This window comes from Drosophila pseudoobscura, chromosome 3 (genome assembly GCF_009870125.1).
Source record: "Drosophila pseudoobscura strain MV-25-SWS-2005 chromosome 3, UCI_Dpse_MV25, whole genome shotgun sequence".
Lineage (NCBI taxonomy): Eukaryota > Metazoa > Arthropoda > Insecta > Diptera > Drosophilidae > Drosophila > Drosophila pseudoobscura.
In genome coordinates, this window is record NC_046680.1 from 20168525 (window position 1) to 20193450 (window position 24926).

Below are 24926 nucleotides of genomic sequence, written 5' to 3' on the forward strand. Positions count from 1 at the left end.
TCGTTTTTATCTTCCGTCGAATATTCCCGAATATTCGAATAATGCATCCAAATGTATCCTCGTGCTAAAACATCCTGCAATACGCATTGAAGCCGATTGGTTGAGCCACTATCGGAAAAAACTATCACAGATATATAGGGGGCGCCACAAGCCATCCGCTAGTATCATTTGGCGCGACATTTGAAACTGAGAAAACACTGTATTGAAGCGACCAGAACGAAACGTGAGTGGAATTTAATTGATGCCATGAGATCCATCATATTTAACACACCCAATAACATCCGTTTACTAATTAGACCTGTCAAAATTTCCATGATGGTCTTTGCCCAAACCAAATCAAATTAAGGCTTAATCGAAGAAAACACATAGCACTGACATCAGATCAGGCGTGTGACGAACCTAGTGATAATTAGTCCACCTATATCCACAGATGACGTGTGACTGGGTCCCAGTCCAATGTGAGAAGTGCTCCCCTCTGTTTAGGTCTGGTGAAATGGAAACGTGCCCCTTTCTCACTTTTTGTCGCCTGTGGGTGCCTGCCTCGAGCATGAATCAATCGTGAATCAATGCCCCGCAGAAAGCGCATCCCAGTCAAAGCTGATTAGCACTTTGCCGACTCTGATTCCCACTCCTCCACGGAAGCCTTCACGGCGATGTTGAACCCACATTACTGTCTCAATTAGAACGAGTGCATTTCCGAGTAATTCAAGGGATTCCAATGATTCACTTGGCGATCGCTTAGAGAGCCTCTCTGGAATGTCGCCTGTAATCAGGGTAGAACCAAATAATACCGAATAATCCAAATCACGCAAATGTCTATTGATAAGACGAGTACCAATTTAATATTGTTTTTCACTCTCTGACATTTGTTGACGTCGGCCTCTGGGGACCGCTTATCGCCAGCCATTTGTCTTATTGCGTTCCAAACCGGCTTTCGGCTCAAGAAACTAATTAAATGAAATGAAATTCGCTGTGCCAGGCAGAGATCTCTGTGCTCCCCGTCTAAAAATACCCAAAAAAAACAAAAAACCAAGCGAAGCGACAAACAAACGGAGAGGTGAGGAAAAGAAAGGTAGGCAGAGTCTGACTTTAGATCCGTGGTGGGGTTTTGGGTCTCTGGATAGATGGATGTTGATAGGTGTTGATGGGCAATTTCGCTAAATGATATCCAATTGTATAAAGCCGATGGCATTTGCTTTATTTTGGCATGCGGCGGCCCCCAACCGGTTGGCCATTGACACGGGACCAAGACTTGCCTTGTCAATCGGGTTCAGCATCGAGGCTCTAAGCGTAAGCGTAGATGGATTCTTGATTCTTGATCGGGTTCTAATCACGTGTGGCATGGTGCGGTGTGAGGGGAAGGGCGACCTCCTCCAATAATCAGCTCTGTTTGTCTCCGGCATCGGCATCGGCAACGGCTCCCACCCAGGCCAGGCCAGGGCAGGCCAATTCAGTGAAGCGGAGCTCATTACCATTTCAAGACCCACTCGACCTTCAGTCTCCTCAAGCATGAAAGTCAATTTTCAAGTGCCTACAACTCGGTTCGAGCCCCGCAACTTGTGTGTTGACAATTTTCCAAGCCCCAGCGTAAAGCCGAAGACCGAAGACCGAAGACGAAGCTGTAGTTTAATGCGTCATCAAACGGAGATTTGCATAAGTTGAGCAGCTCGCGCACATAATTATCTTCAAATTGGTTCCGATTCGGTTTAGGAGATATATCTCACTCTTCGCTATGCGACGACAATTAACCGATCAGCTTTACGACTCGACCTGTCTACCTGTCTGCCGGCTTCCGTGTTGCCCCGCTCCGCCACTCCTTCGCTCCATTCCCATTGAAATTTCCGTTTACCCAACACAAATGCCACAATCCTGTGATTCCATCCGGTGCGTAAAAGACTCAGCTGTCAGATCTCTGCGGATTAGTGCCTTTGATTAATAAGTGCGTCATGGAAAAGTTTAATTAAAATCGAAATCAAAATCAAAATCGTAGTGCTAAATGCAAACGACAAAAATATTGTACGACTATGTGACGCATTTTCCCCACCGCAGTTGCGACTCCTGTTTGGAGTCCCTTTGCCTATGGCGCTAATTACGTGACCAGCAGCTGGCGAAGAAGCCAATCAAGCCAAGTGCCGGCCAACACCATTGCCAACAATTTGGCAATTTGACAATTTGGCTTAAAGACGTTGCTCCGTGCTCTTGCGCCCCTTCCCGGAGTGGGATACACGGCGATATCGGTAACACTTAGCATCGAAAGCGTCAAGTGCCATGGAGTGGAGTGGACTGGAGTGGAGTGGAGTGTAGTGGAGGAGGCGAAACCAATTCCAAAACCAAAACCCGTTCAGCATACAAAAACGTCACGAAGCCCCAGAGTCAGAGAGTGAGAGGAGACCCAGGGCCGTATAAAAGTGAATTTGTGACAAAAATTCTGAACAGTTCAAGCGCACGCTCAGCAGCGTTCAGATCGCATCGAGAATACGAGTAAAAAACACCAAAAACAAGGTGCTAAGCGGCTACTGATAACAAAAAGCAATATAGACATCCATCATCATCGGAATCTAGATCGGCATCGCATCGGAATTTGTGTAATCTGGATTTGACACTTCGCGAGTGCCTTAAACAAATTGAAAATTTGAACCCAATTTGGAATAAAGTGCGAAAGTGATCCAGAACCAGAAACAGAACCTGACACCAAACACCAAACACCAGAATCATTACACCTGAAAACCATTAAACGGAACGGAACTTCAACGCTCCAATCAAAAAGATGTTTGCATACATTTGGCAAGTGAGTATTGTAGCGGTTTGGGGATCGTTATAAAGATCGGAAATTTATGAAACAAAAGAAAACAACAAAGAAGAAACGTGTTTAAGCGATTAACATTTTCAAAAAAATTCAATCAACAAATTAAGGCTGCCAAATATTTATTTGTATATAAATATATATATGGATATATGGATATATGTATATACATACATATGTATATGGAATTCTACTCGTATAAGATAAGCCTCGCACAGCTAACGTACTTTGATTATTTTTGGCGCCGGACAAGGCCAAAAGCATTATTAAATCAAGTTATTCTATTCCTTATGCTGTCTTGATGGCTTTCAATCTTGTGATGTGATCTGATCTGATCTGATCTGAACTGATCCGATCTGATCTTCATGAGGAAGTGCGCTATAAAAGAGCACTTAATGGGTGCTATTTTTTCTGCTGCTTTTCGACTGGTACTGCACTTGTCGGTGGATTCGTGTTGGCAATCCTGTTGCCTTGATTCGGTTTTACAAATTGTTAACCCTGAACCACAAAACCACAAAACCTCAACCGGTTACAGCCCAGAAATCCATATTATCAGTCTTCTCCTTTTCTGCGTTTTGCTTGATTAAAATTAATTTGTTTTGGGTCTGTGGTCTGCAGTTTTACATAATCCAATCTCCTTCAATCTGCAACCAAGCAAAATTACCAACCATGAATCATAGAAAATTCCTCGAAGGCAAAGGCGATCCATCACTTAAGAAGTGCAGACATTATACCAGCCTGGATCCGGTTATGGGATGGGACTACAGCAATTGCATTGGAATTTAATTGTGGTCTCCCGTAGTATTCCCATCGGAACATGCTCGATGACGCCTACCAAATTCGAGACGTGCTCATGAATATCTTAGGTGCGACCATAAATTAAATTTGATTGCGGTTATATCATTGATACATTGATACTCCAGCTGTTGGATTAATTTAAATTAATTATTGTATGCTAATTCACAGCATAAGCTCGCAGATCAGAGCCCCGTCTGGGCTGTCCGGGCGGGCAGGTTCTATTGTGCATGGCTGGCACCGCTTTGTTCTGTCTGGCCTCCAGCGGCTATTCACACCTCCCCATGTACTGAACTGAACTGACTACCCCTTTTTTTTTAAATCTTTCCTCTTCCGCAGACTTCAGCTGTGATCCTGCTCTTGGCGATGGATCTGAGTTTGACGGCCGCCCGGCCGCAGCTGCAAGAGGTCCCGCACGCGCTTCTGGACATTGAGACACCCAATCAGTTCAGCTACAGTCCCTCGCCGCTCCAGCAGCCGGACAGCCTGAGGTCCAAGCCGTACTTTGACTTCCTGAGCACACTTTATGCCCACGATACGGCCAAGTCGAATCTGTTCCGCCCGTATTCGGGACGCCCGCGTCGCGATGCACTCAGCCCCATCGCCAGCAAGAGCCAGAGCCACAGGCAGGAGCGTAAACGTCGCGCAATCGTTTTCCGGCCGCTGTTTGTCTACAAGCAGCAGGAGATCCGGAAACAGGAAATCAAGGACAGGCAGGCAGAGAGACGCATTGACCAGCAGGCAAAAGTCCGCCTGTAGTCGGCAGCCATAAGGCAAGCAACCAAGGATGCCATGTCCATTGGTCTTCTACAGGGTCCTCTAGCACTTAGCCTCTATTGTGTCCTTAGCGTTAAGAATAGCCCGCACAAAGCACCGCAGCACGACGAGCGGAGGAGAAATCATTTATATATACATATAGTAAACGCCACTCGCACCATCTCCACCTCCAGCACCCACCCATCCGCTTAGAATAAGTCCAGATTATTTGTTATACATTTTGTTACTGCAATGTTTGATTAAAGATAACACAATCGATTTTGATACGAAATGCGGGTACGTCCACGCGTCTGTCTGTTCTATTCGCCCCACACAATGCTCTCGATCCAGTCCGTGAACAGGTGCACCTTGGTGTAGACGCTGGGCAGGCCCTTCTCGCCGCATACTAGGCCGTACGAGGTGATGCCTATGACCTGCTTGAGGCAGGCGAATGACGAGTGCTGCACAAAGACGGGGCCGCCGGAGTCGCCGTAGCAGGTGTCGGCATTGCTGGACCGGGAGCCTGCACACAGCTGAGTGCGTATGTCGATGTGGTGCTCCAGTCGCCGGCTGCACTCCTCTTCGCTGAAACGCTCCAGGCTCACCTTGAGCAGGTGCGAGGAGGATCGTCCACCCTCCTTGACGGCTCCCCAGCCGGTGGCCATTAGCTGAAGATGCTCGTTGCCACTGGAGGGCGGCAGGCAGGCAGGCGCCACATACTCGTCAAGGACTGCCGCCCTGTCCAGTTCCACGAGTGCAATGTCGTTCTTGCGGCTGCCGTTATCCTCCTCATCGTAGGAAGGATGCACTACATAATTGACCACCCGGAAGTCCTGAGGCCGGGCATCGTCGGTATCGTTCTTGTGGTCGAGTTCTCCCAGCCGCACAACATATTTCGGAGAATCGAAATTGGGATCCAGGCGCTCCTCCTTCTTCCTGCAAAGGAAGCGATAAACATATCTACAGGAGAACAGATCGCTGGTACAGCACCCACTCGTTTGTCTCCAGGCAATGGGCGGCGGTGAGAATGAACTTGGGATGGATCAAAGACCCTCCGCAGTCCCAGTCGATGGTCGTACTTCCCCTCTGGCGTTGCCCGAGCAGGGCCATGAAGGGGAACTCTCGGCCAGCGGCCTTCGTTCCGCCTACAATCAATGGAGTGGTGCGGCAGGAGGCCCTTATCTCATTGAAGCGACGACATTCTGCGGCCAAACATTTTTGAATGCGCTTTTAAAAGGTTTGTAGGAAAAGATTATCCCATCCATGCTCACCCCTTTCGAATCTTCTGCTGCTTTCGACCGGATTCACGGTCTGTTTCTGGATCTGAACATCCAGAGCCAGGGGACAGCAAACGATGTAGTTGAACTCATCGCAGTACTTGAGGGCGGGCCCAATGGCGGCCAGGTTGTCGAAGACTGTCGGGCAGTCAGCCGCGGTCAAATCTCTGCACTCTCCGGTTCCATTATCGCAGAATTCGGCCCAAACATTTGGGGCCATTGGGATTGCCTTTGCCCAGAGTAGTAGCATAGCCAGCGGCAGAACCTGCATCTTCGTTGGCCACGTTTCAAAAACTGATCAGATACGATCAGTATGTACGCGAGAAAGAACCAACACAGGCTGAGAGTTTGCAAAGCGATAAGGCATCGGGCTCCCAGCTTCACTGACAAGCTGCTGTTCTTGATTACAGGAACTACAAGTTGTAGGTAGCGCGTGAAATATAAAGATTATTAGTTAGGATTAAAGTAGAACACCACACACCCGTTGTGGGATCAGGTGGATGCATTAGGATTTGAGTAGACTTCCATTTCCCCCGCGTTTATAATTCGGCGATTAGGCAAATGATGCGCGCAATCCAGAGACACGAAACGCCCAAGGGCAGACAAAAATTTATCACATTTATTAGGTATTATTATGAGAATATTATTATGAGAATCTTCCAGGATCCATCGCTGTATAGTTTCATCCGTTCTGATGCAATGGGTAAAATGGTATGTCGTATTCCATTAATTGATAGGCCTTTAAGACGCAATCTAAATGTTCCAAGACCGTTATTTTCAATTTTTGGTATGTGTGGCACTCTAAGTCCTGAATCCATGGTTTTGTCCTTTCGTGAATCCGTCTGTAACTGAATGCCTTATCGTAAGTATGGCGGCGAGAATATCTCCACTTCGTCCTTTGATTCCATCGGAAAGAAGAGTAATTATAAAACAAGGTCGACTTAGTTTTGCACACGCTTTGAAGCTTCTGATCGTCGGGATAGTAGTTTACGGTTGGCGACGACGCCAAGTGGATTCGGGGAATCCGGCTCAGCTGCTTAGCAGCGAGGCGAGTGTCATGCCACACATTGGGGTAGGTGACATACCAGGGGTTATCTACTCGCCTGGCCAGGTGGGCTATTCCGCGAGCTAGTGGCAAGGTTAGCTCCTTGGGCCAAGAGGAGCGATCTCCTATAGCTTGCCGCTTTTCTGCGCTGCCCTCTCGCCTACCGCTGTCCTGGTTGTTTTTTCCTCTAGTAGTGACCACCGTGGAAATTTCGCTGCGCATGCCCAGGCGCGTAGGCTCCGGTTCACGAATCGTCGCATTCTTGCTTATCCTTGGTCTCTCAAAGTCAACATGGGACGGCTGAGGCTGGAGCGACTCGTTTGTGCCACGAGGACGCTCTTTGGTAAGATCTTCTGTAACTCGCCGCTTTCCGTCGCCGCCTCCTCGCTTATAACTGAACTGGAACAATTTACGTGTACGGTACAGACCCGTTGGCTGTCGAAATTCTCGTGACTGCCCGTGCGAATCCGTCATATTACCGGCTATCGGGGTGGGCTGCCTGGTCGACTCGTCGATGTCTCCTGGTAGCTGGACACGGTAGACCGACGCTGCTAGTAGCCCATGCGGATGGATCATCTGGGAAATGGTAACAGTACGATACAGTAATAGTACGGTACGGTAATAGTACTTACGGAGTATAAAATGCAGCAAATGCAGAGAACTGGGAACGGCCATCTTATCATATTGCTCGATAATTAAATTTAAATACGAAGAATTTATCCAAATTCAAAATTTCCCAATTTCAAGTAAACTACTGTTTCGAGTTGAAGGGCATGAAATATAATGTAATACGATATTTTCCAAACAGTCAAAAACCAGTTCAGTTTATCCGAAATAACTCGGCTTTCTGTGATCATCTTATTTTCAAAATAAAGATATGCAACCGCCGAATTCGTTCCACTTATCGCACAAAACTACCGATATCTTGTGCAACTAATGAAAAGTGCCGATATCTGATTCAGGGTGACCGTTTATGATATTTTTAATACTTTTCGGTATGTTTTGAGGTCAATATTGAACCGACGCAATATTTACGGTATATCGGTATATAATAGTTTTGTCAATTTTAACGTTATACAGAAATCCAATAAAAGCAAGTGTTAAAATTAAGCCAATAAAGTAGAAAATAAATTCATCAATCGTATAAAATTATGATGGCATGGCTAAATGTTCTATATAGCTAGTAATATTCGTCGGAATATCAAAAACAAGGTATATGTAAAATAGAACTTGAATTCGTCAGTATATTTACGGTATATTTTGAAAATGAGGCGTATGTTTCGGTATATTTCTGAGGGTCGGACGGTATATTTTATCATTTGTTTATGTTTACTTTTCATTTTCAAAGTTATATTTTATCGACAATACTTAAAGGACTATGGAAACTGGAGATCAGCTCATAGCAGATTTGTTTACTACACGGGAAAAGGAGCTTACGGCTGAAGAAACGAAAAAGCTAGAGGAGCAAAACAAACGTCTTGTGCCTGAATTCAGAGCCAATAAACTTGAAGTGGACGCCCAACGACACTGGGACATATTCTACAAACGAAATGAAACCCGCTTTTTCAAGGATCGTCACTGGACGACACGCGAGTTCCAGGAGCTACTTGACCAGAGTGACCTCCGAGAAGCACACCAAAAGCGCACACTTTTAGAGGTTGGATGCGGGGTGGGTAATCTGGTGTTTCCACTGCTAGAAGAACAGTCCAGGGCGGAGGGCAATGAAGATTCTGTGCCCTGTGGAAGATTCTACTTTTATGCCTGCGACTTCTCGCCTCGAGCTGTTGATTTTGTTCGAGCCAATCCTCTGTACGATCCCAGCAACATTACGGCCTTTCAGTGCGACATTACCACGCAACAGGTGCATGAACAGATCCCTGCTGGCAGCCTGGATGTGTGCACCATGATCTTTGTGCTGTCTGCAATTCATCCGCACAAGTTTAAAGATGTGGTTCAGAACCTGTGGCGACTTCTGAAACCAGGTGGATTAGTTCTGTTCAGGGACTACGGGCTGTACGACATGGCCCAGCTACGCTTCAAGCCAGGAAACAAAATCGCAGAGAATCTTTACGTGCGTCAGGATGGCACACGGAGCTACTACTTTGCCGAGCAAGAGGTGGCTCAGCTGTTCACGGAGAGCGGCTTTGATGTTCTAACCAATGCGTACGTGCATCGCCGAACTCTAAATGTCAAGGAGGGCGTCGACGTGCCGCGCATCTTTCTACAGGGAAAGTTCAGGAAAAAACAACTGTGACCCCCACTGTTACGTATATAGTTTTCGATTTTATTTTAAATCAATAACATGGTTCAAGTCAACGTTCAATAAATATTTGTATGCATGTACATATGTATATTGTATAGTATCTATTAGTTTACATATGCTATCGTATGTTAGGGACAAAGTAGAATGGATACTCGTTAAATTCAATTGAAGTTGTTTGTTCGCCGGGCCTGATCTCACTGGCTGCAAATGCAGTAGATATCGAATACCAGAAGTGTTTGCTTATCTAAATCAAATGAAATGCATTGAAATGTATACATTCTGCTCATCCTGCTGTGGATGAACTCCACTGCACTATCATTAAAGTAATAAGGGGATTTGGCGTTCAAAGATCTCATATCTACTGTATGGCATCTCCGAGTGGCCTTGCTCTGCTCCGATTGTATTTGTATAATTGTTGTGACGTATTTGCAACACTTAAGCTATTCAAATTACCCGACAAAAAACATACATATATGTACATGCTTCCATAAGTAGTAATGTAGATTTTACCAACAGTTATGATTAGAATACATTATCATATAAGTATACGAACAACTGAAAAACCCCATCAATTTTTAACAAATTCAAGCGATCCCTAAGTATTGCGTTACATTCAGATTTACAGTTCATCCGCGTTCGGGTGTGGTGTCGTTCAGTTAATACCCAGCAGTAAAGAGCGAATATATATAATAATGATAATAAATATATATACTTGATACTTGGATTTGGCTATTTGGCTGCGCGACACTATTCCACTAGGCCATGCTCGGCCAGCTTACCGCCATTGCTGTTGCTGTGTCCCAGAGGCGCCAGTTCGATGCTGGAATCGAAGCTTTTGGTGAGCACTTCGCTGCTGGTGACCGAGTTGGTGTTGCTGTTTATCGAGGGCAGCGCTACACTGCCTGCTACGACCCCGAGGCCATCGTTGAGGTCGCTGTCAATACTGAAGCTGTTGCTGCCGTTCTCATTAATCAGCGAGAGCGTCTGCATTGGCAGCATATCGGAGGGTGGTGGTGGCTGCTCCGCATTTGAATTCGAATTCAATTCCGATTGCAGCTGCAGCAGCGAGTTGCGCTGCGTGTGCTTGTCGAACTTTCGTTGCGGTGGTTTCGGCGGTTCCTTGTCTTTCTCCTTATCCTTTGATTTCTTGAAGCCAGCGATTAAGGCCTTGTGCGCTTGGGCCTTGATCCCTTCCATGCTCGGCCTCATTATAGAAGTACGAGTGCCCGAGCTCTCCTTGGTCGATGGCGACTCTTTGGCTCCCGGCTCTGCTTCCTCAATCACGCTGGCCAGCTGCTGTGGGTTTTGCTGCATGGTAAGGTCCTGCACCTGTATGGGTATGTCATCGGGCAGCTTTTTCGTGCGGAATGATGCGTTCGTGATCATGGATTTCGATACCGAAGTTGTCACCGTATTGGTAGCGGGTGTCAGGGCTACGCTCAGTCCCATTGGCCCGTCGTTGGGCTGCCCTGACGGGTTAGCATGCAGCGAATTGCGCACGGCGCTGGTCACCAGAATGAGCTCCGTGTACATTTCATAGGTGGCACGGTTGTGTATATCGTCTAGCGTCTGTATGGCTATCGTACCATAGCCATTGAACATGGCAAAGTAAATGGCGTGCACCAATTCGATCAGGAAGGACGAGGAGAGTGGAATGCGCGGAGAAGATGGTTTTGGAAAAGTGGCCCCCGTTGCTGGATCAGATCTGCAATGCATTGGAATACATTAAATAGCCCATTGATAGGGATAGTTTGTGCTCACCCATAGCTCATACGATGGCCGTGACCGGATTTGGTAGTGAATCCCTGGTTGACCAACTGGGAAGTCACACGGCATAGATGCAGCAACGAAGACTTTTGCGTCTGGCTGACGTGCTGGTTGTAGCAAAAAAGCAATGTCGTCAGGATCCGCATGCGGTTCTGGGCATTTACCGTCTCAACTCTCTGATGCGGCCCCCACTTGAGTTCGCGGTTGCAGTTCTCCTCCCAGCGTCGCAGATCGGTCAATGGAAGATTCTTCATTTCGTGGTATACAGACGTCTGGGCTAGGATGGGCATGCGGAAGACGACCACTTTCTGACCGCCATCGTCGGTGGACACCTCACCGTTATAAATGCAAATGAGCAGCGTTTCCACTCCACGAGACGCCTTCTTATCGCCCGCCGAAACGGCATGCAGGTACGTGTAGATTAAGACAGGAATGAATTGCAACGGAAACTTGTGTAGCGTCACCTCGGGCGACCTATAGAAGCACAACAGTTGCTGGCAAATGTCGTGAACCAGGTCCTCGTTGCGCTGCCTCTCATTGAATATGGTGAAAATGGCCTCGGCGATTTCCGGGTCTGTCTCATGTTCCACAACAAACGCCTCCGACTCGGCTGGCTGTCCTCGAGTCCGCTGATAGTCCGCCAACCAGTCTCTCACCAATTCGGCCATTGCCAGCAGCGACCTGAAATTGTCGCAGTCACATATGTACATATCATATCACCACCAATGGACACCTGGAGATTCCGAGTGTGAACCTTGGTCTCACCTTGACCTCAACGAAACACGTAATGGGGGCAAGGCAATTGAATCTGTCAATTTGGATTATAAAACACCTATCGCCGCGAATTATATTATGTATTAACAATGCTTAATTAATTTATCGCCCGTCCCCGCTGCACAAGACCATCAGAAATATACCGAAACTACGTCACATATTTCAAAATATACCGTAAATATACTGACGAATTATTTGTATGCAAGTTTCATCATATTGCTCGTTTTGGATATTCCGTGGAATATATCTAGCTAGCTAAGACCTGAGAGTCTGAAATCATAATTTATTACGATTATTACATTAATTTCCTACAAGACTGGTTAACTTCAAGTTTTCATCTTTATTGAATTGTTAATAACATAAGGTTTGGGCAAAACCGTTCAACAAAAATGTCCACTAAATTAATTTCGCTACATAGCAACTACACGCTAACTTCGCAATCACTACATAAACTTCACATATTAACTACATTTGTATGTAATTGCCAAAGGTGAATTTCCATGGAAGCGCCAGTGTGAAAAACCTCGTTATCCACTTTTTGACATGCCTTTTTTCCGACCTTGTTAAACAAATTGAGATTTTTATGACAATTAATCAGGAATTCGATTCTGATCACGAATTTGTATTTGATGTGGCCTGGAAAACGGGTCTAAGTGGCATTTCTACACGGCTTCTACATTGTTGCATTCGACAAGAGGGTGAGTACATAACACGTCTTAGAATATACTGGAAAATACTAAAAAAACTGGTGGCCAGAAAATAAGAAAATCCGATAAAGTATACGGTCGAAATACGGGTGCGCGCCAAGTAGAAATTGTTTGAAAGTGAATGAGCAAAAAGGATTTAAATGCAATCTATCATGGTTTGTGAGCGAAGTATGGAAGTTTCTATACCATTTCTTCTTAAATATACCTTGAAAATGAAATTGAAGTTTGGTGGTTTTGTGCGTGCTCGAAAAAATTCCTTTGGTTAGTGGGGCTACTGCGGTTTTGTTAAGTTGTAAAATCAGTTATTTTGAATAGACAAATACATTTTATTCGCAAAAGTGAATAAGTTCATCACTTCATCATCTTTCGGACGATATCTACTGGGAAGGGGAAGACATATGACAGTGTTTTGTCATTGCATATTGTGTTGAGCGTTTGCAAATACCGCAATTGCAGAGCAATGGGATTTGTCTCCATTATATCGGCAGCTTCCTTTAGAGTTTTGACAGCGTCTCTTTCTCCCTGAGCAGCCGCTACCTTGGCCTTTGCTTCCCGTAACGCTTCCTGTTCGACAGCCAGAGCTCGACGCAGTTGGTCGGGCAGAAGAATCTCTTTACTTTACAAGAGACATTACAGTCAACAACAGAAGAATTACTTTGGCGAGCTACTTACACTTCCACCCGCTCGACACGCACTCCCCAGGGATCGGTACAGTCATCAAGGATAGCTTCAATTCTCTTGGACAGTGTCTCCTTGGACATTAGGAGGTCCAACAGCATGTGTGTGCCGGCCACATTTCGAAGCGAGGCCTTGGCCAGCAACTCAACGGCTCCTCTATGATCGAATACCTGCAGAACTGCATCAATCGGCTGCTTGATGCTGTAGTAGACCACAGCATCGACCTTGATCGTCACCATATCCTTGGTGAGAATTTCCTGGGGCGATACGTCAAAAGATGTGGTGCGCAGATCCACTTTAATGTACGCATCAATGCAAGGGAGTATGAAAACGAGTCCTGGACCACGGGGTCCGCCAGGCAGGAGGCGGCCCAAGCGCAAAATTACCGCTCTCTGGTATTCCTGCAGGATCACTAGGCACATGAATATCGAAATGGGGAAAGTTATCACCATCAAAATGACGGAGAGTAGATAAAAAATCCTCTCCAAGAGATTAGGGGGAATGTTTTCAGCTGTCAATGAAGAAGTCACTCAATTCAAGGAGGCGATTAGACCAGACCAAATAAAACTCACTTGTCGGCACATTGCGATCAGTCGCCATGGCACTAAGATAAGGTGCTCTCATGAATGGTCGTAGGACATTCAGATCTATCAGAGTTGAAGGCTTAAGTGATGTCCCCTCGCCCGAAAGTCCATCTGTGGACTCCCCCGGATTGTTGTTCATTACAAAGAATTTCACAAATAAAAAGAAAACTAATGGATGAAAAATCTATGTATACGTTTACGACTCTCTCAATATTTACTTGAGAGGATTTCCAAAGGCAATAGACCATAAAATTGAGGTTGAATTTGTTATTTGGCTAGAGTACAGCATTCATTTAAGGTTCGCTAGCTGTGCTGACGTGCTACATCTTGAGCTGCCTCCACGCGACTGCGGGGACGCCAAAGGTCTAGCAGTCGGACCAAAAAATGGGACACTACGAAAAAGCCAAGAAACCACGAGCCATGCTGATACACCGCATTTACCAGTTCGCTAATGGTGAAAGCTCGCTCTTGACGCACTCGATCGTAGACCCTAACAGTCCGAAGAGCAACATCCTCCCAGTTGTAGAGAGTCTCCACCAGCTCATTGCATCTGTATGGGCAGAGCACAGGCTCTATTTGGCTACTTTCATCCGCAGGTGTGGAGCAACCCGTTTGGGACCAGCTAACCGGATCAGGAGCTGAATGATTTTTTCTTCGTTGTCGTCGCATTCCCCGTCTATCAGTCTCAGAAGGAATGTGCCCATTAGAGGCTGGAGTTCTTATCATACTAGATATACTTTTTTGATGTCTATCTATGGCTACTAAAATGGCAGAGTGAATGGCATCAATATCCGGCTCTGCCAGCAGTATTAGGCTTTTCGGAAGAACCTCAGGAATGCCACCAACGCTGGTGGAGACCACCTGGAGACCGCAAGAGGCGGCCTCAACTATGGCCATACAATATGCCTCCGTTAGCGAGGTATTCACAAAGATATGGCCGCGTACGAGAACATCTCGTACTTTGACATGCTCCACAGCGCCCACGATTTCTACTCGATCTTGCATATTTGTCTTTTCGCGTATCTCCTCCAACAGATCTCTTTTTGGTCCATCACCCACGATAATAAAGTTAACATTATGCGTGTTCTTGAAGCGGGGTATAACACCGGCCAGAAGATCGATGCCCTTGCGGTAGACAAGGCGAGAAGCCACCACAATGTTGACTACGGAAGATATGTTGAATAAGTGTGTCTTGTATAATTAGATAGTTGTGTCCACTCACTTGTGTCGTTACTGGGTCGCTGGCTGGCATCTGGGGTAAATAAAGCGGTGTCTACCGCATTTGGTATCACGGAAACCCGATGCTTTGCCACACGCGCTCGCAGCACCGTGTTCTCTTTGCCAATGTGCGATACACAAATGGCATGGTTCACCATACTCAAATTGACTTCCAGAAGATTGTTGGTAAGGGCTGCTGATAAGTCAGCAAAGCCAAAAAGGCTGTGATCGGTAAATACCGTCTGTAATCGACAGAAGATTAGATTTTAATCAACAAAAGATTGCTAAACTGTACTACTTTTAGACCAAGCAGAGAGCCCACCATCAGAGCTTCATGGGCTAAGGCACTGAAGGCCGAGTGGCCGTGCACGATCTCTACACGTTCCCGCAGGAGGACGGCCCGCAACATTGGCACATTGCAGACGGCAGTTGGAAGGATGCATTGATTGTAGCAGACTTTAATGGGGAGATAATAGACCTTGAGACCGTGCGTTACATAGCGGATGCCACTGCAATCTCCATAGGCATGGGTCAGCACAACGATCTGTGAATCGAATTGGAGATTAGTCAATCACAAACATGTAAGTTATCTGGCTTCCACTCACCTTGTGACCCAGACTAAGCAGCATTTGTGCAAGATTGTAAACATGCTCCTCGACCCCTCCGATGCTCGGATAGAAGAAGTCCGACACCATGCAGATGCGCATCTTTCACACTTGACGATTGCTAGTTCACATGCAGGGGACATCACATAAAACAAATAAAATCCAATCAATTAAAATGAGCACAACACCCCAAAGAACATATGGTTGCAAGACCTGCAAGTGGGACCAGACTGCGTAACTCTCCATGGCAGTGCTGGAAAACGTAGTGCTGCAGCGTACGGTCTCACCGTAGTGGGAGGGGAGGTGCAAAAGAAAAGTTGTTTTCCGCAGTTTCTTCATGGCTGCAATATGCAGAACTCCAAGGCCAAAATGGACGAATTTAAGTCGAAAGTCATGGACCTGCTGCACAAACAGGTAACAAAGAGTCCTTCAGGAAGCGGTGCACACTCGGTAGTTTGGGATGCACTCACCATGAAACTTATTACGCACACAGACGAATCGACAAATGAAAATTCCTGCCATGGGTTTCTCGGACTACTTCATCCAAACGGTGACAACTGATGCATCTCCCAACGATGAAGTGGATGCCACTGACGAAGCCTCGGCTGGAGCATCGAACGCACAAAGGTCGGACCAGGAAATCCTAGAGAGCATTGAAGAATGCTACTATAGCCCTGACAGTAATCCGCAGCTATATGAACTCAAGGTAAACTAGATGTTGAACTTTCGCCTGAATCGCAGTCTTCTCACCTTGCCACCTCCCGCAGAAAGTTCTTAGCGACGGCATCGACAACGAGCTTATCGAGGTCACCATTGCACAATTGCGCACACAACAAAAGGTATTGACCAAGCAGGTGCTGCAGAACATATTGGAGCAGCGCAATGCTTGCAGCAGTGAGTTTTCCGCCATCAATGACACCCAAAAGAAGCTGGAGGAGTCGCTCTGGACGTGTCAGAAGGCGAGGTCCTATTTGAATTTCGCTCGCACAAACCTTACCACGACCAGTTTGGAGATACTCGCCAGTTATCGCAAACGGGAGGTTCTCAAAGAGGTCTTGGACACTCTGATGGCCATAAAGAAACTGGTACTACTAGACTTATTCTATAAATCAATTCAATGCTCATATAGTTTCAATATTTCCCAGCGCACAACTGATGTGGAGCTGCAGAAACTGCTAGCAGATCACAACTACAGCGCGGCGATTGCTCTCCTCTTGCAATGCAAAAGCTCTGCAGAGGCCTACATGCAATATAACTGCGTGCAGTCACTCTACAAGAAGCTGCAGGAGACCATGCTGCTTATGGAGTTTCAGCTGGATACGGTGCTGAATGAGATGGTGTTGAACTTTGATACGCGCAAGTATGCCAAGCTGCAGGAGGCCTACAAATTGGCTAACAAATCGCTCATGGCAATGGATCAGCTGCACATCAACTATATCTCGGCAATTCATTCGTCGGTCAACGCTGTGCTCCGGGGCTACAGCGACCCCAGCCATGACGATCAGATCAAGCCTCTCTACGAACAGTTGTGCGAGCAACTAAACTCTGAAAAGCTTATACCCTGTCTGATAAGCTTGTGCAAAACGTTCTGGACCATATTGGCCTCCTATTATCAGGTTGTGATGTGGCACAATAACTACAAGCTGTATGGCCACGAGGAGGCCGACTCTCCCGATATATACATCCAGCAAAAGCTGAAAAAGGGGCAGTCACGACTCTGGAACGATATACTGACCAAAGTGTGCCTATTCCTGCAGAGCGCCAAGCTGACTGCGCTTAAGTACGACCAGTTCATCCAAGTAATGTCCATTGTGCAGCGTCTGAAGAAAGTGGGAGTGGAATTCTGTGGCGAGCAGTCGGAGAAACTAATTGATATCATGCAGCAGCAGAGCGAGGAGTTCTTCAGGCGGTATCACATTTGCTGTGTGGAAGAGATCTGCTTGTTCTTGGACAACGAATCATGGACGCAAGTCGACTCGTTTTCACACATCCTTCAACTGCCCGTAAGTGCCGCTGGAACTGCAACACCCGTTGAATTTTTATTGATTCCTAATTTTATTCTCATGGATTTTAGGAATTCCGCTCGGTCCGTCACACGCTGCGTCGACACAAGTCCCCGACAACAGCGCTGGTGGCCTCCTCGAACAATTCCCCGATTAGCAACAATAATTGCGACGAGCTGGTTTCCGTGCACTCACAGGATGGTGGCAGCTCTATCTATGGTTCCTATGGTTACTTTTTGCGGTTCTCTGAGAAAAGTTCGCCCTTTGACGGCGGCCTGGATGCAGCCATGCTCGAGGAGGATATTCTCTCTGGCATTGTCGACGAGGCCTCCTGCTACTTTAGCGAGGAGAGCGACGACGAGCAGAAGAGTCTGCAGAGCAAAGAGTTTGACGATGCCAGCAAGTAAGTAACCTCAATTCTCTCATCCAAACCACTATCTCAAAGAAATCCTTCCATCAGCCAACTGCTGGTAAACAATACCGCCTTGAATGTGCTGCGCTGCCTTGGACGCTACCTGCAAATGTGCAAACTTCTGCACTGCATCTCTCCTAAGATTGTGTCCTGCATGCTGGAGCTTATTGATTTTTACGCGTTCGCTGTTCACGAGATCTTTGGCAAGGACGCGGTAAGTAAGAACCTAACAAATGAAAAACTTGTATTACAAATAAATACTTTTTCATATACAGCTGGTGCCCACGGACAATATGTATACCCCCCGACTGGAGCGACGGTTGCGCTCCGTGGAGGCGAATGTTTTGCCACAGATCAAGCTGTGGCCGCTTAATTTTTCCTCTCTGGTATGGATTGGTTTGTGTGATCTGGGTTTTGGGCGCAATCTTATAATCAATCCCTTTCTAGGCCAACAACGAGCTGGCCAATCCAGACACTCTTTACGGTCTTCCTCAGCGCATTGTGGCAGTGGAGTCAGGACGCAGCATGTTCCAGCAATTCCATATTCTCCAGCACTACCTTAATCACCTTTTGCCCATTGCCGACCGTCCGCTGTTGGTGGGCTATCTGGAGTATAGCGATTACATGTTGGATTTGGCCAAACCAGTTTACACCTGCGTCACCTCACGCGTCATTGATCTGTCGGCTATACTGGCGCAAATGGCCAAGGTCAAGTGGGATGTGAATCATGTGATACACCAGCATAGCAGCTACAGCGACGTGCTGAATCGGGTATGTGGTAGAAGGCATCGAATTGCAGGCAATCTTCTCTAACAAATTATTTGCAGAACATACAAAGCTTTGCCATGTGCCTGGAGGAGACGGCCAAAGAGGTGGCTGTTCCTAGCAAGCACGTTTGGAATTCCATGGCCCATGTGGCCACGCACCTGCTCGTGGAAGGGTAAGCTGTCGACTGCAAGATTCCCACAATGTAAAACCCTTAACTAAAATCATCTCATTTAGCTTTTCCAATGTGAAGAAATGCTCGGCCGGAGGACGAGCACTGATGCAATTGGATTTCGCCAACTTTATGTCATTCCTTGAGCTTATATCGAATCAAAAGTACCCCCAACACCGCTCGTATGTGGATGTGTTCATCAAAACCTATTATTTCTCACCGGAACAATTCGAACTGTGGATCGAGCAGCAGCGGCAGGAGGACGACTACTCCGCCAAACAGTTGACAAACCTAATACAGTGCATCTGTGCCAGTGACAAGCGCACAAGGCAAAGGCTTTTGCAGTTACTGGACGGTCCAGCAATGGCCAATGGGGGGACGCCGACGACAACGCCACAAAAGAACCGCTCCAGCTCCGGGTCGAATCTGAGCAGTGTTATCTGAGACCCCATGATGATTTTCTCATATATATTTATTTTGTTATAACCCATTGCTAACCGATTCGGTTCAACCCAACCCTTTGTTAGTAGAGCAATCTCGTGACATTCTTTTGATGTATTTAACATTCCGTTTAGTGCAAATTAACATTGTGTTTAGGCTTACGACCATATATAGTTTAGTTACTTAAGCGATCTCCATGATGTACTTCGTTTCGAATTTTCCAAATCTTTGAATCTCTCATAATTTCCCTATCTCAATACAATTCGCTCTCTATTCGCTCTCATATGCAACACAATTGGCGACTATCCGTGACTTAAGTACCTAGAGAAAGCATATATATATAATATATAAAGAAACACACGTATTGTTAAGATGCATAAACAGGTATTTATTATTAACCTATGTAATTACCTAATTGTAATATTTACTTGCAGAAGGCAACGGACAAATAATTGTAATACAGCGCCGCTTAATCAATAGAAATCGATTTGATTCTCGCGCTTACCACAAATACACAAAAACACGAATACTAAATAGTTGTAACCACTAACAAAGATAACATATTTTGGGATATGCATATTACAAAGAAAACTACGAATGTCTTATCTTCTCGGGGGCGTGAATCCCACATCGCGCGCACCGCACCTTATTCTTGGCCAAGAAACGCCCCCGTCTGAATGGGCCCAGCATATAAATATATTCGGTCATCGTTGTCTGCTCCACACTAACCATCCGCCATGTGGACTGTCCTGAGCCATTTGTTACTCCTTTGGGCTACCGCAGTAGCCTCAGGATCCACTGCGGACTTTATCAGCAGCATGGCCAAGGAGTCTTCGCTGGCGATGCTAATCATCCGCTATGACTACTGTCCAGACGACTGGCTAGCTGAACTACTCGCGTCGCTCTCCCTCCCAGTGGTGCTGCAGGCCAGCAGTGCTCAGGCTCCGCGCGAGGAGTTTTCCCGTGCACTGCACGTTATGTGCCTGCCCGGGGCTGGTGATGGGCAGCATGAGGAGGAACTAGTGCAAGCTCTTGCCACTTCGCTGGATGACAGACGCAGCGAGAAGTGTTTAATATATCTGGCCAATAAATTTCCCCATCTCGCTGCAATAAACCAAGTGCTGCGACGCTGCTACGAACTGAAAATGCTCAACGTGGTTGGGCTAAGGGCGGCCGATGAGCAGCGCTTCTACTACCGCTACCTTCCATATCCCGGGTTCAGGATAGAGCAGCGTTCGTTGCAGTCGTCGCCCATCTTCGACCTGCTCTTTCCCAACATGCGGGGTGAGCCGCTGATTGTAATGCCCGACCAATGGCACCCACGTTCCGTTGTCTATGTGGACAGACATACGGGGAAAAAGGTTCTCGCTGGATCTGTTGGAAGATTTGTCCGCACCCTGGTTTGGAAACTGAATGCTACCATGCAATACGCCCAGGCTGTTACCCCTGGTCGCTTTCTCCACGCGAATGCCTTGCAAGATCTTGTAAACCGGTTCCCCATCGATGTGCCGGCCAGTATTTCCTTGATAAGCCAGGCGGAACAATTGCCTCACATTAGTTATCCCTTTGAGTTGACCCACGTATGCCTGATGATTCCCGTGGCAAATGAGATTCCTGTGCGCGACATCTACCGTCTCCTGAGCAGCGCTAAAAACGTTATCATTGCTGTTGCCATTGTTTACGCCTATGGCCTGGTGCTCACCTGCCAAAGGCGCCTGGATGACCGGGAAGTGTACATTGTGGACATCCTGCTTAACGACAGAGCTCTGCGCGGAGTCCTTGGACAGTCCTTCAAGATAACTAGCCAAGAGAACGGCTCCTCCTGCAAGTGGATCTACGTAATGCTTGGCATTGTTGGCCTGAACATCAGCTGCATCTTCGAAGCGGCCCTAGAAACGATGCTGGCCCACCCACCGAGGCAATTCCAGCCACGCAGCATCGCTGATGTCAGACGTGCCCGTCTGCCCCTTGTCGCCGTTGAAGAAGATCTAGATTCTATCGCCGATCTCCATCTTCCCGTTCTGACCGTCAATGCCAGTGAGTACAACAGGCTGCGAGATGACGCGAATACCAGCTACGTCTACCTCGCCTCGCGGCTCCACTGGACCCTATTCGAGAACCAGCAAAAGTACTTTTCGCGAGAGCTTTTCATCTACTCCAAGGACGCCTGCCTGATGTCGCTGGCACTGCTCAGCTTTAAGCTGCCCAAGAACTCCTGGTTTGAGGCGCCCATCAGCAAACTCATTCTGGAGGCGAGGGCCAACGGCCTCTATCAGTATTGGGTGGGGATGCACCACTACGACATGTCTATCGCCGGTGTCGCCAGCTTGCGGGATCTCAGCCTGGATCAGATTCATCGGGAGGCTCATCAAAGTGGCACTGCCTTGCGGCTAATTGATCTGCAATGGATTTGGCTAGCATATGGACTTCTGACTCTGATGGCCGTGCTTCTATTCATCCTCGAGATCGGTTGCCAGCGTGCTGATCCAAAACAATAGTGCTTACAAATCGATTATTAAATTTGTGTTCGGAATTAGTTTATTGTTGAATGGTGGCAAGGAAGGTGTGGACAAGTTGGAAGTGACATTGAATTGATCTGTGGGGTTTGGGTGCAGTGGATTAATATTAATAGATTAGAGTGGAACACAGGTGATTGCATCCGATTCCGTTCGTTTGTCTAGGCCACATTGGTGTGCTCGTCACGGTGGAAGATCTTCACGTCGAAGAACTTGAAGTTGTGCACATCGAAGTAGTAATCGTGCTTCACTGGGCGATTGAAGGGGAAACCGAAGGGCAACGCATCCACATAGCGGGACCCGTGACCAATGCCGCAGCTGATGATTGGATCGTAGCCGGTGTACTGGGCCACGGCAGTCTCATGGAAGGGATAGACCATGTAGAAGAACTGGTAGACCTGGCCGCCCTTCTTGCCCTTTGGCAGCATCATACGGTTGGGGACACCGCAGTGGGCCTCAGACTGATCCAACTTGAACTTGTAATCGCTGACGGAGGCATCCATCAGCTTTTGGTACAGCTCCAGGTAGGTGGTGCGATCGTTGACCCAGATGAAGAAGTCGCCGCTGTTGCGCTTGATGTGAGTGACGCCGGCATCCAGATGGACCTTGAAGTGGTCCAGCTCGAAGAAGTTCTGGTAGTTGTGCTCGAGTGGGATGACGTGTCCGTGCTCGTCGTATTTGGGTCCAATGAAAACCTTCACAATGGCATCCTGGGCCTTGTCGGCGCTGACGTCCAGGGTGAATTCGAAGGGCTTGTGGTTGAGGCGATGCTGGCGCGCCTTGATCACGTAGCTCACACCGTTGTAGTGTGAGTTGCGTCCGAAGGAATACAGGCTATCGTGGCTATCCTGAACAACGGGCTCAACATTAACAGCATTGCTGATGTCGGCATCGAAGTACTCGAAGTAGGTGGTAAGGCTCTCGGGCATGTGAACGGCATCGATCTTAACGCCCTCGAATTCGTAGTCGTGTTTCTTGTACTCGGGGAAGGTCTCCATGAGGTGCCAATAGTGGCCGACCAGATTCTTGTACACTTCGTAGAACAGGGGGTCGCGGAGCGACGTGTCGTAGTGCATGAAACGGCCGGGGAAGCTCTCATAGTGCTTGCCGACTTGGTGTCCTCCGTTCACGATGTGACGGTACTCCTTGTCCAGGCTACCGTAGAACTTCTTGTCAATGCTGTCTGCATTTCCCTGAATGATATTTCCCAGCTGGTTGATCACCTCCACATCGAATTTCTCGTTTTTGTGAATCCAGTCCATCACACGCTGTGTGTAAAGCTCAACTTCCTGGATGTGCTCGATGTTGTGCTCATGGTAGAAGCTGTGGTGGTTGTCGCGGTGCCAGTCCGGAACGCCATTGTAGCTGCGAAGGGCGCTGTAGTAGCCGGAGGCGACCGGTTCGTACATGTTGAATGTGGGTACCTCGCCCATGTCGTTGGAAAGACGCTCCAGATACCAGCGGGCGAGCAGCTGCCAGTGGGTGTACAGGTAGAGCTCTCCGCGACGGTCCTTGTTCAGCACATGGTGCTCCGAACCCTTGGTCCAGAACGGGTAGTCGAGGTTGTAGTAGTAGTAGAAGCTGTTGAAACCAACATCCTCCAGGAAGTATGCCAGCTCGTGATCGTAGTTGAGGTTGCCGTAATGGTTCGAGTAGTTCGACTTGAGCACCACATTGTAGATGTTGTCCATTTTCTTCACGTGGTGGAAGCCGTGCATCTTGTAGTGCTCGGCCATCTCCAGGGTCTGGCCGCCGAAGAAGCTCCAGGGATGGATCTCGTAGTGAGCCGGCAGGATGATGCCCTGCATGTCGTCGCGGGCGATGGTGACAACGGTGAAGGCGTAAACAAACAGCTGCTTGTTCACGTGCTGGCGGGCCCAGAAGACAGCGTGCTGGAAGGTTTCCCAGTTCTTGGCAAAGTAGAAGAGGCGCACCAGACCGACAGCGTATTCCTCATGGCGCTCGTACATCACGGACCACACCTGATCGTCATGGAAGGGATGGTGCTGCCAGAGCTCGAAGAAATGCTCCAACAACTCGGGGTGATGGTAGTCGCCCACATGATCCCATGGCTTGTATTCGGCGTAGGTGGCAGGGTACTCACTGACAAAAACATCGTCCTGGTAGATGTGCTGCAGCATGTCGAAGACAAACTTTTGCTTTCCCAGGAAGTCCTTGTCGGCCACTTTCGACTCAATATGCTTGGCATGGCAGCCAAGTGCCAGCAGTGCCACCGAAATAACTGCGATCGCCGTGAACGACTTCATCTTGCGGAATCATACCTCTGCTCCGTTTCCAGCCTGCATTTATACCCAGCCAAGCCGTAGCGTCGGCGATAGCGAGATTTGCACTCCGGCCATTGGCATGTCGCTTTGTAGCCTTGACATTGTGCGAGATCCGTTCGACCCCTGCAATTGCACCGGTCCGAATTGCAAGTGATAAGGCATACGATTGTAGCGCTGGATCGGAATCGGCCCATCTATCGGCCAATGACGGTGCTTAAGCGGCCTGGCAGGCCCTTCTTACAATCAATTACATAAGCGAATCAGGTTACATTGATGCCAGATCACCTGTTGATTGGACGTTGCCAGGCAGCCGCTTAATAAGATTACAGATTGTTTGTGCATCGACAGGTCGCCCTATGGCTAAGGTCGGCCATCAAGCGGTGCTAAAAATAATCAAAATTGCAAATTTTAATCATAGAACAACAAGAGTAGACAGCAAAGAGCATTGAATCATCACCAGACACATTGTCCAATTCCATACATGGCCAAATAATGCGCAATGGAGAATGGGTCTTCCTCCCTCGAATATACACACATACACATATGTGTGAGCAAATATTGCAGATAGTTTGAGCCATCGCTGCATGTAATCTCTGATGAGTCATTTTTTTAAGCTTTAAATAACAATAGTAATAATAATACAATAAAACATACATAATCATCGAGAACTTCAATTGGAGACATATGTATCACCCATACTGTCGCATCGGCCGGGGAGCTGGAGCCGTTACTGGGGATATAAGGAAGAGAATAGGATTAGTTATATGTATTAGTAAGGGAAAAAGGGATAAATAGGAGTGAAAATACTAGAAAACGTGGATTGGATTATGACACTCGTCGAGCGTGGACGGAAGATTAACGTCGAAAGTTGAAATTTTGTGCTTAAAACAGAAAGTTTGAAGTGAGTACAGAAAAAAGCGGGCGAGAAAATAGGTTGTAAAGCAGAAAATTTTACTAACACTGGAGCTCGAGAAAGTCGACTGCAGAGAAGAAGACTGTCCAACATGAACCTGAGTGAGTTCGTTCCAGTTGCGCGTGTGTGAGCCAAGTAGCGCGGGAC

General features: G+C 47.4%; 10 protein-coding genes across 11 annotated transcripts; 4 read left to right on the top strand and 6 right to left on the bottom strand.

Annotated features, from left to right (window-relative positions):
* Nucleotides 1–2422: 2422 nt before the first annotated feature.
* Nucleotides 2423–4639, top strand: Lst (Limostatin). The gene is made up of 2 exons (XM_002138829.3): nt 2423–2788; nt 3938–4639. The coding sequence occupies exons 1-2, from the start codon at nt 2768–2770 to the stop codon at nt 4355–4357; spliced, it is 441 nt and encodes a 146-aa protein (XP_002138865.1). The 5' UTR covers nt 2423–2767; the 3' UTR covers nt 4358–4639.
* Nucleotides 4580–6017, bottom strand: LOC4805359 (serine protease snake). Its single transcript, XM_001361735.4, has 3 exons — nt 5626–6017; nt 5349–5556; nt 4580–5290 (listed from the first exon to the last, which is right to left on the bottom strand). The coding sequence occupies exons 1-3, from the start codon at nt 5900–5902 to the stop codon at nt 4675–4677; spliced, it is 1101 nt and encodes a 366-aa protein (XP_001361772.3). The 5' UTR covers nt 5903–6017; the 3' UTR covers nt 4580–4674.
* A 218-nt stretch (nt 6018–6235) lies between these two features.
* On the bottom strand, nt 6236–7470 carry LOC6898896 (uncharacterized). The gene is made up of 2 exons (XM_002138830.3): nt 7309–7470; nt 6236–7252 (listed from the first exon to the last, which is right to left on the bottom strand). The coding sequence occupies exons 1-2, from the start codon at nt 7357–7359 to the stop codon at nt 6314–6316; spliced, it is 990 nt and encodes a 329-aa protein (XP_002138866.3). The 5' UTR covers nt 7360–7470; the 3' UTR covers nt 6236–6313.
* A 480-nt stretch (nt 7471–7950) lies between these two features.
* Nucleotides 7951–9021, top strand: LOC6898897 (tRNA N(3)-methylcytidine methyltransferase METTL6). Its single transcript, XM_033378009.1, has 2 exons — nt 7951–7981; nt 8051–9021. Exon 2 carries the CDS (start codon nt 8055–8057, stop codon nt 8928–8930), a length of 876 nt encoding a protein of 291 aa, XP_033233900.1. The 5' UTR covers nt 7951–7981; nt 8051–8054; the 3' UTR covers nt 8931–9021.
* Nucleotides 8940–11631, bottom strand: Hyccin (PI4KA lipid kinase complex subunit hyccin). The gene is made up of 3 exons (XM_001361736.5): nt 11472–11631; nt 10701–11387; nt 8940–10644 (listed from the first exon to the last, which is right to left on the bottom strand). The coding sequence occupies exons 2-3, from the start codon at nt 11372–11374 to the stop codon at nt 9687–9689; spliced, it is 1632 nt and encodes a 543-aa protein (XP_001361773.1). The 5' UTR covers nt 11375–11387; nt 11472–11631; the 3' UTR covers nt 8940–9686.
* Nucleotides 11632–12489: 858 nt separating this feature from the next.
* LOC6898898 (band 7 protein AGAP004871) lies at nt 12490–13616 on the bottom strand. The gene is made up of 3 exons (XM_002138832.3): nt 13438–13616; nt 12860–13376; nt 12490–12803 (listed from the first exon to the last, which is right to left on the bottom strand). The coding sequence occupies exons 1-3, from the start codon at nt 13586–13588 to the stop codon at nt 12539–12541; spliced, it is 933 nt and encodes a 310-aa protein (XP_002138868.1). The 5' UTR covers nt 13589–13616; the 3' UTR covers nt 12490–12538.
* A 5-nt stretch (nt 13617–13621) lies between these two features.
* Nucleotides 13622–15467, bottom strand: PIG-A (phosphatidylinositol glycan anchor biosynthesis class A). 2 transcript variants are annotated; one of them, XM_001361737.5, is made up of 4 exons: nt 15273–15467; nt 14966–15211; nt 14672–14909; nt 13622–14612 (listed from the first exon to the last, which is right to left on the bottom strand). In XM_001361737.5, exons 1-4 carry the CDS (start codon nt 15372–15374, stop codon nt 13753–13755), a joined length of 1446 nt encoding a protein of 481 aa, XP_001361774.1. In that variant the 5' UTR covers nt 15375–15467; the 3' UTR covers nt 13622–13752. The 2 variants fall into 2 exon arrangements, with proteins under 2 accessions (XP_001361774.1, XP_033233899.1); XM_033378008.1 differs by having other exon boundaries at nt 14963–15211; nt 15273–15411.
* Nucleotides 15468–15529: 62 nt separating this feature from the next.
* On the top strand, nt 15530–19599 carry Vps50 (vacuolar protein sorting 50). The gene is made up of 10 exons (XM_001361738.4): nt 15530–15686; nt 15766–15978; nt 16040–16357; nt 16418–17275; nt 17347–17678; nt 17736–17901; nt 17963–18073; nt 18135–18458; nt 18515–18627; nt 18690–19599. Exons 1-10 carry the CDS (start codon nt 15621–15623, stop codon nt 19066–19068), a joined length of 2880 nt encoding a protein of 959 aa, XP_001361775.3. The 5' UTR covers nt 15530–15620; the 3' UTR covers nt 19069–19599.
* Nucleotides 19600–19712: 113 nt separating this feature from the next.
* Ir54a (Ionotropic receptor 54a) lies at nt 19713–21787 on the top strand. Its single transcript, XM_001361739.4, has one exon. It carries the CDS (start codon nt 19803–19805, stop codon nt 21561–21563), a length of 1761 nt encoding a protein of 586 aa, XP_001361776.2. The 5' UTR covers nt 19713–19802; the 3' UTR covers nt 21564–21787.
* On the bottom strand, nt 21586–23869 carry Lsp2 (Larval serum protein 2). Its single transcript, XM_002138833.3, has one exon. The coding sequence runs from the start codon at nt 23846–23848 to the stop codon at nt 21743–21745; it is 2106 nt and encodes a 701-aa protein (XP_002138869.1). The 5' UTR covers nt 23849–23869; the 3' UTR covers nt 21586–21742.
* Nucleotides 23870–24926: the final 1057 nt, after the last annotated feature.

What these genes read in the sequence shown, in the direction of transcription:
- Vps50 (XM_001361738.4), top strand. Translation starts at nt 15,621, where the DNA reads ATGCAGAACTCCAAGGCCAAAATGGACGAATTTAAGTCGAAAGTCATG. An exon ending in TGGACCTGCTGCACAAACAG is followed by an intron (nt 15,687 to 15,765) that starts GTAACAAAGAGT and finishes TTACGCACACAG; the next exon opens with ACGAATCGACAAATGAAAAT. An exon ending in AGATCTTTGGCAAGGACGCG is followed by an intron (nt 17,902 to 17,962) that starts GTAAGTAAGAAC and finishes TTTCATATACAG; the next exon opens with CTGGTGCCCACGGACAATAT.
- LOC4805359 (XM_001361735.4), bottom strand. Translation starts at nt 5,902, where the DNA reads ATGCAGGTTCTGCCGCTGGCTATGCTACTACTCTGGGCAAAGGCAATC. An exon ending in CAGCAGAAGATTCGAAAGGG is followed by an intron (nt 5,557 to 5,625) that starts GTGAGCATGGAT and finishes GTTTGGCCGCAG; the next exon opens with AATGTCGTCGCTTCAATGAG. An exon ending in CATTGCCTGGAGACAAACGA is followed by an intron (nt 5,291 to 5,348) that starts GTGGGTGCTGTA and finishes CTTCCTTTGCAG; the next exon opens with GAAGAAGGAGGAGCGCCTGG.
- LOC6898897 (XM_033378009.1), top strand. Translation starts at nt 8,055, where the DNA reads ATGGAAACTGGAGATCAGCTCATAGCAGATTTGTTTACTACACGGGAA.
- Ir54a (XM_001361739.4), top strand. Translation starts at nt 19,803, where the DNA reads ATGTGGACTGTCCTGAGCCATTTGTTACTCCTTTGGGCTACCGCAGTA.
- Lst (XM_002138829.3), top strand. Translation starts at nt 2,768, where the DNA reads ATGTTTGCATACATTTGGCAA. An exon ending in TGTTTGCATACATTTGGCAA is followed by an intron (nt 2,789 to 3,937) that starts GTGAGTATTGTA and finishes CCTCTTCCGCAG; the next exon opens with ACTTCAGCTGTGATCCTGCT.
- PIG-A (XM_033378008.1), bottom strand. Translation starts at nt 15,374, where the DNA reads ATGCGCATCTGCATGGTGTCGGACTTCTTCTATCCGAGCATCGGAGGG. An exon ending in CTCTGCTTGGTCTAAAAGTA is followed by an intron (nt 14,910 to 14,962) that starts GTACAGTTTAGC and finishes TGTCGATTACAG; the next exon opens with ACGGTATTTACCGATCACAG. An exon ending in GCGACCCAGTAACGACACAA is followed by an intron (nt 14,613 to 14,671) that starts GTGAGTGGACAC and finishes TATCTTCCGTAG; the next exon opens with TCAACATTGTGGTGGCTTCT.
- Lsp2 (XM_002138833.3), bottom strand. Translation starts at nt 23,848, where the DNA reads ATGAAGTCGTTCACGGCGATCGCAGTTATTTCGGTGGCACTGCTGGCA.
- LOC6898896 (XM_002138830.3), bottom strand. Translation starts at nt 7,359, where the DNA reads ATGATAAGATGGCCGTTCCCAGTTCTCTGCATTTGCTGCATTTTATAC. An exon ending in TTTGCTGCATTTTATACTCC is followed by an intron (nt 7,253 to 7,308) that starts GTAAGTACTATT and finishes ACCATTTCCCAG; the next exon opens with ATGATCCATCCGCATGGGCT.
- LOC6898898 (XM_002138832.3), bottom strand. Translation starts at nt 13,588, where the DNA reads ATGAACAACAATCCGGGGGAGTCCACAGATGGACTTTCGGGCGAGGGG. An exon ending in TGATCGCAATGTGCCGACAA is followed by an intron (nt 13,377 to 13,437) that starts GTGAGTTTTATT and finishes CTTCATTGACAG; the next exon opens with CTGAAAACATTCCCCCTAAT. An exon ending in CGTGTCGAGCGGGTGGAAGT is followed by an intron (nt 12,804 to 12,859) that starts GTAAGTAGCTCG and finishes TCTCTTGTAAAG; the next exon opens with TAAAGAGATTCTTCTGCCCG.
- Hyccin (XM_001361736.5), bottom strand. Translation starts at nt 11,374, where the DNA reads ATGGCCGAATTGGTGAGAGACTGGTTGGCGGACTATCAGCGGACTCGA. An exon ending in GGCCATCGTATGAGCTATGG is followed by an intron (nt 10,645 to 10,700) that starts GTGAGCACAAAC and finishes AATGCATTGCAG; the next exon opens with ATCTGATCCAGCAACGGGGG.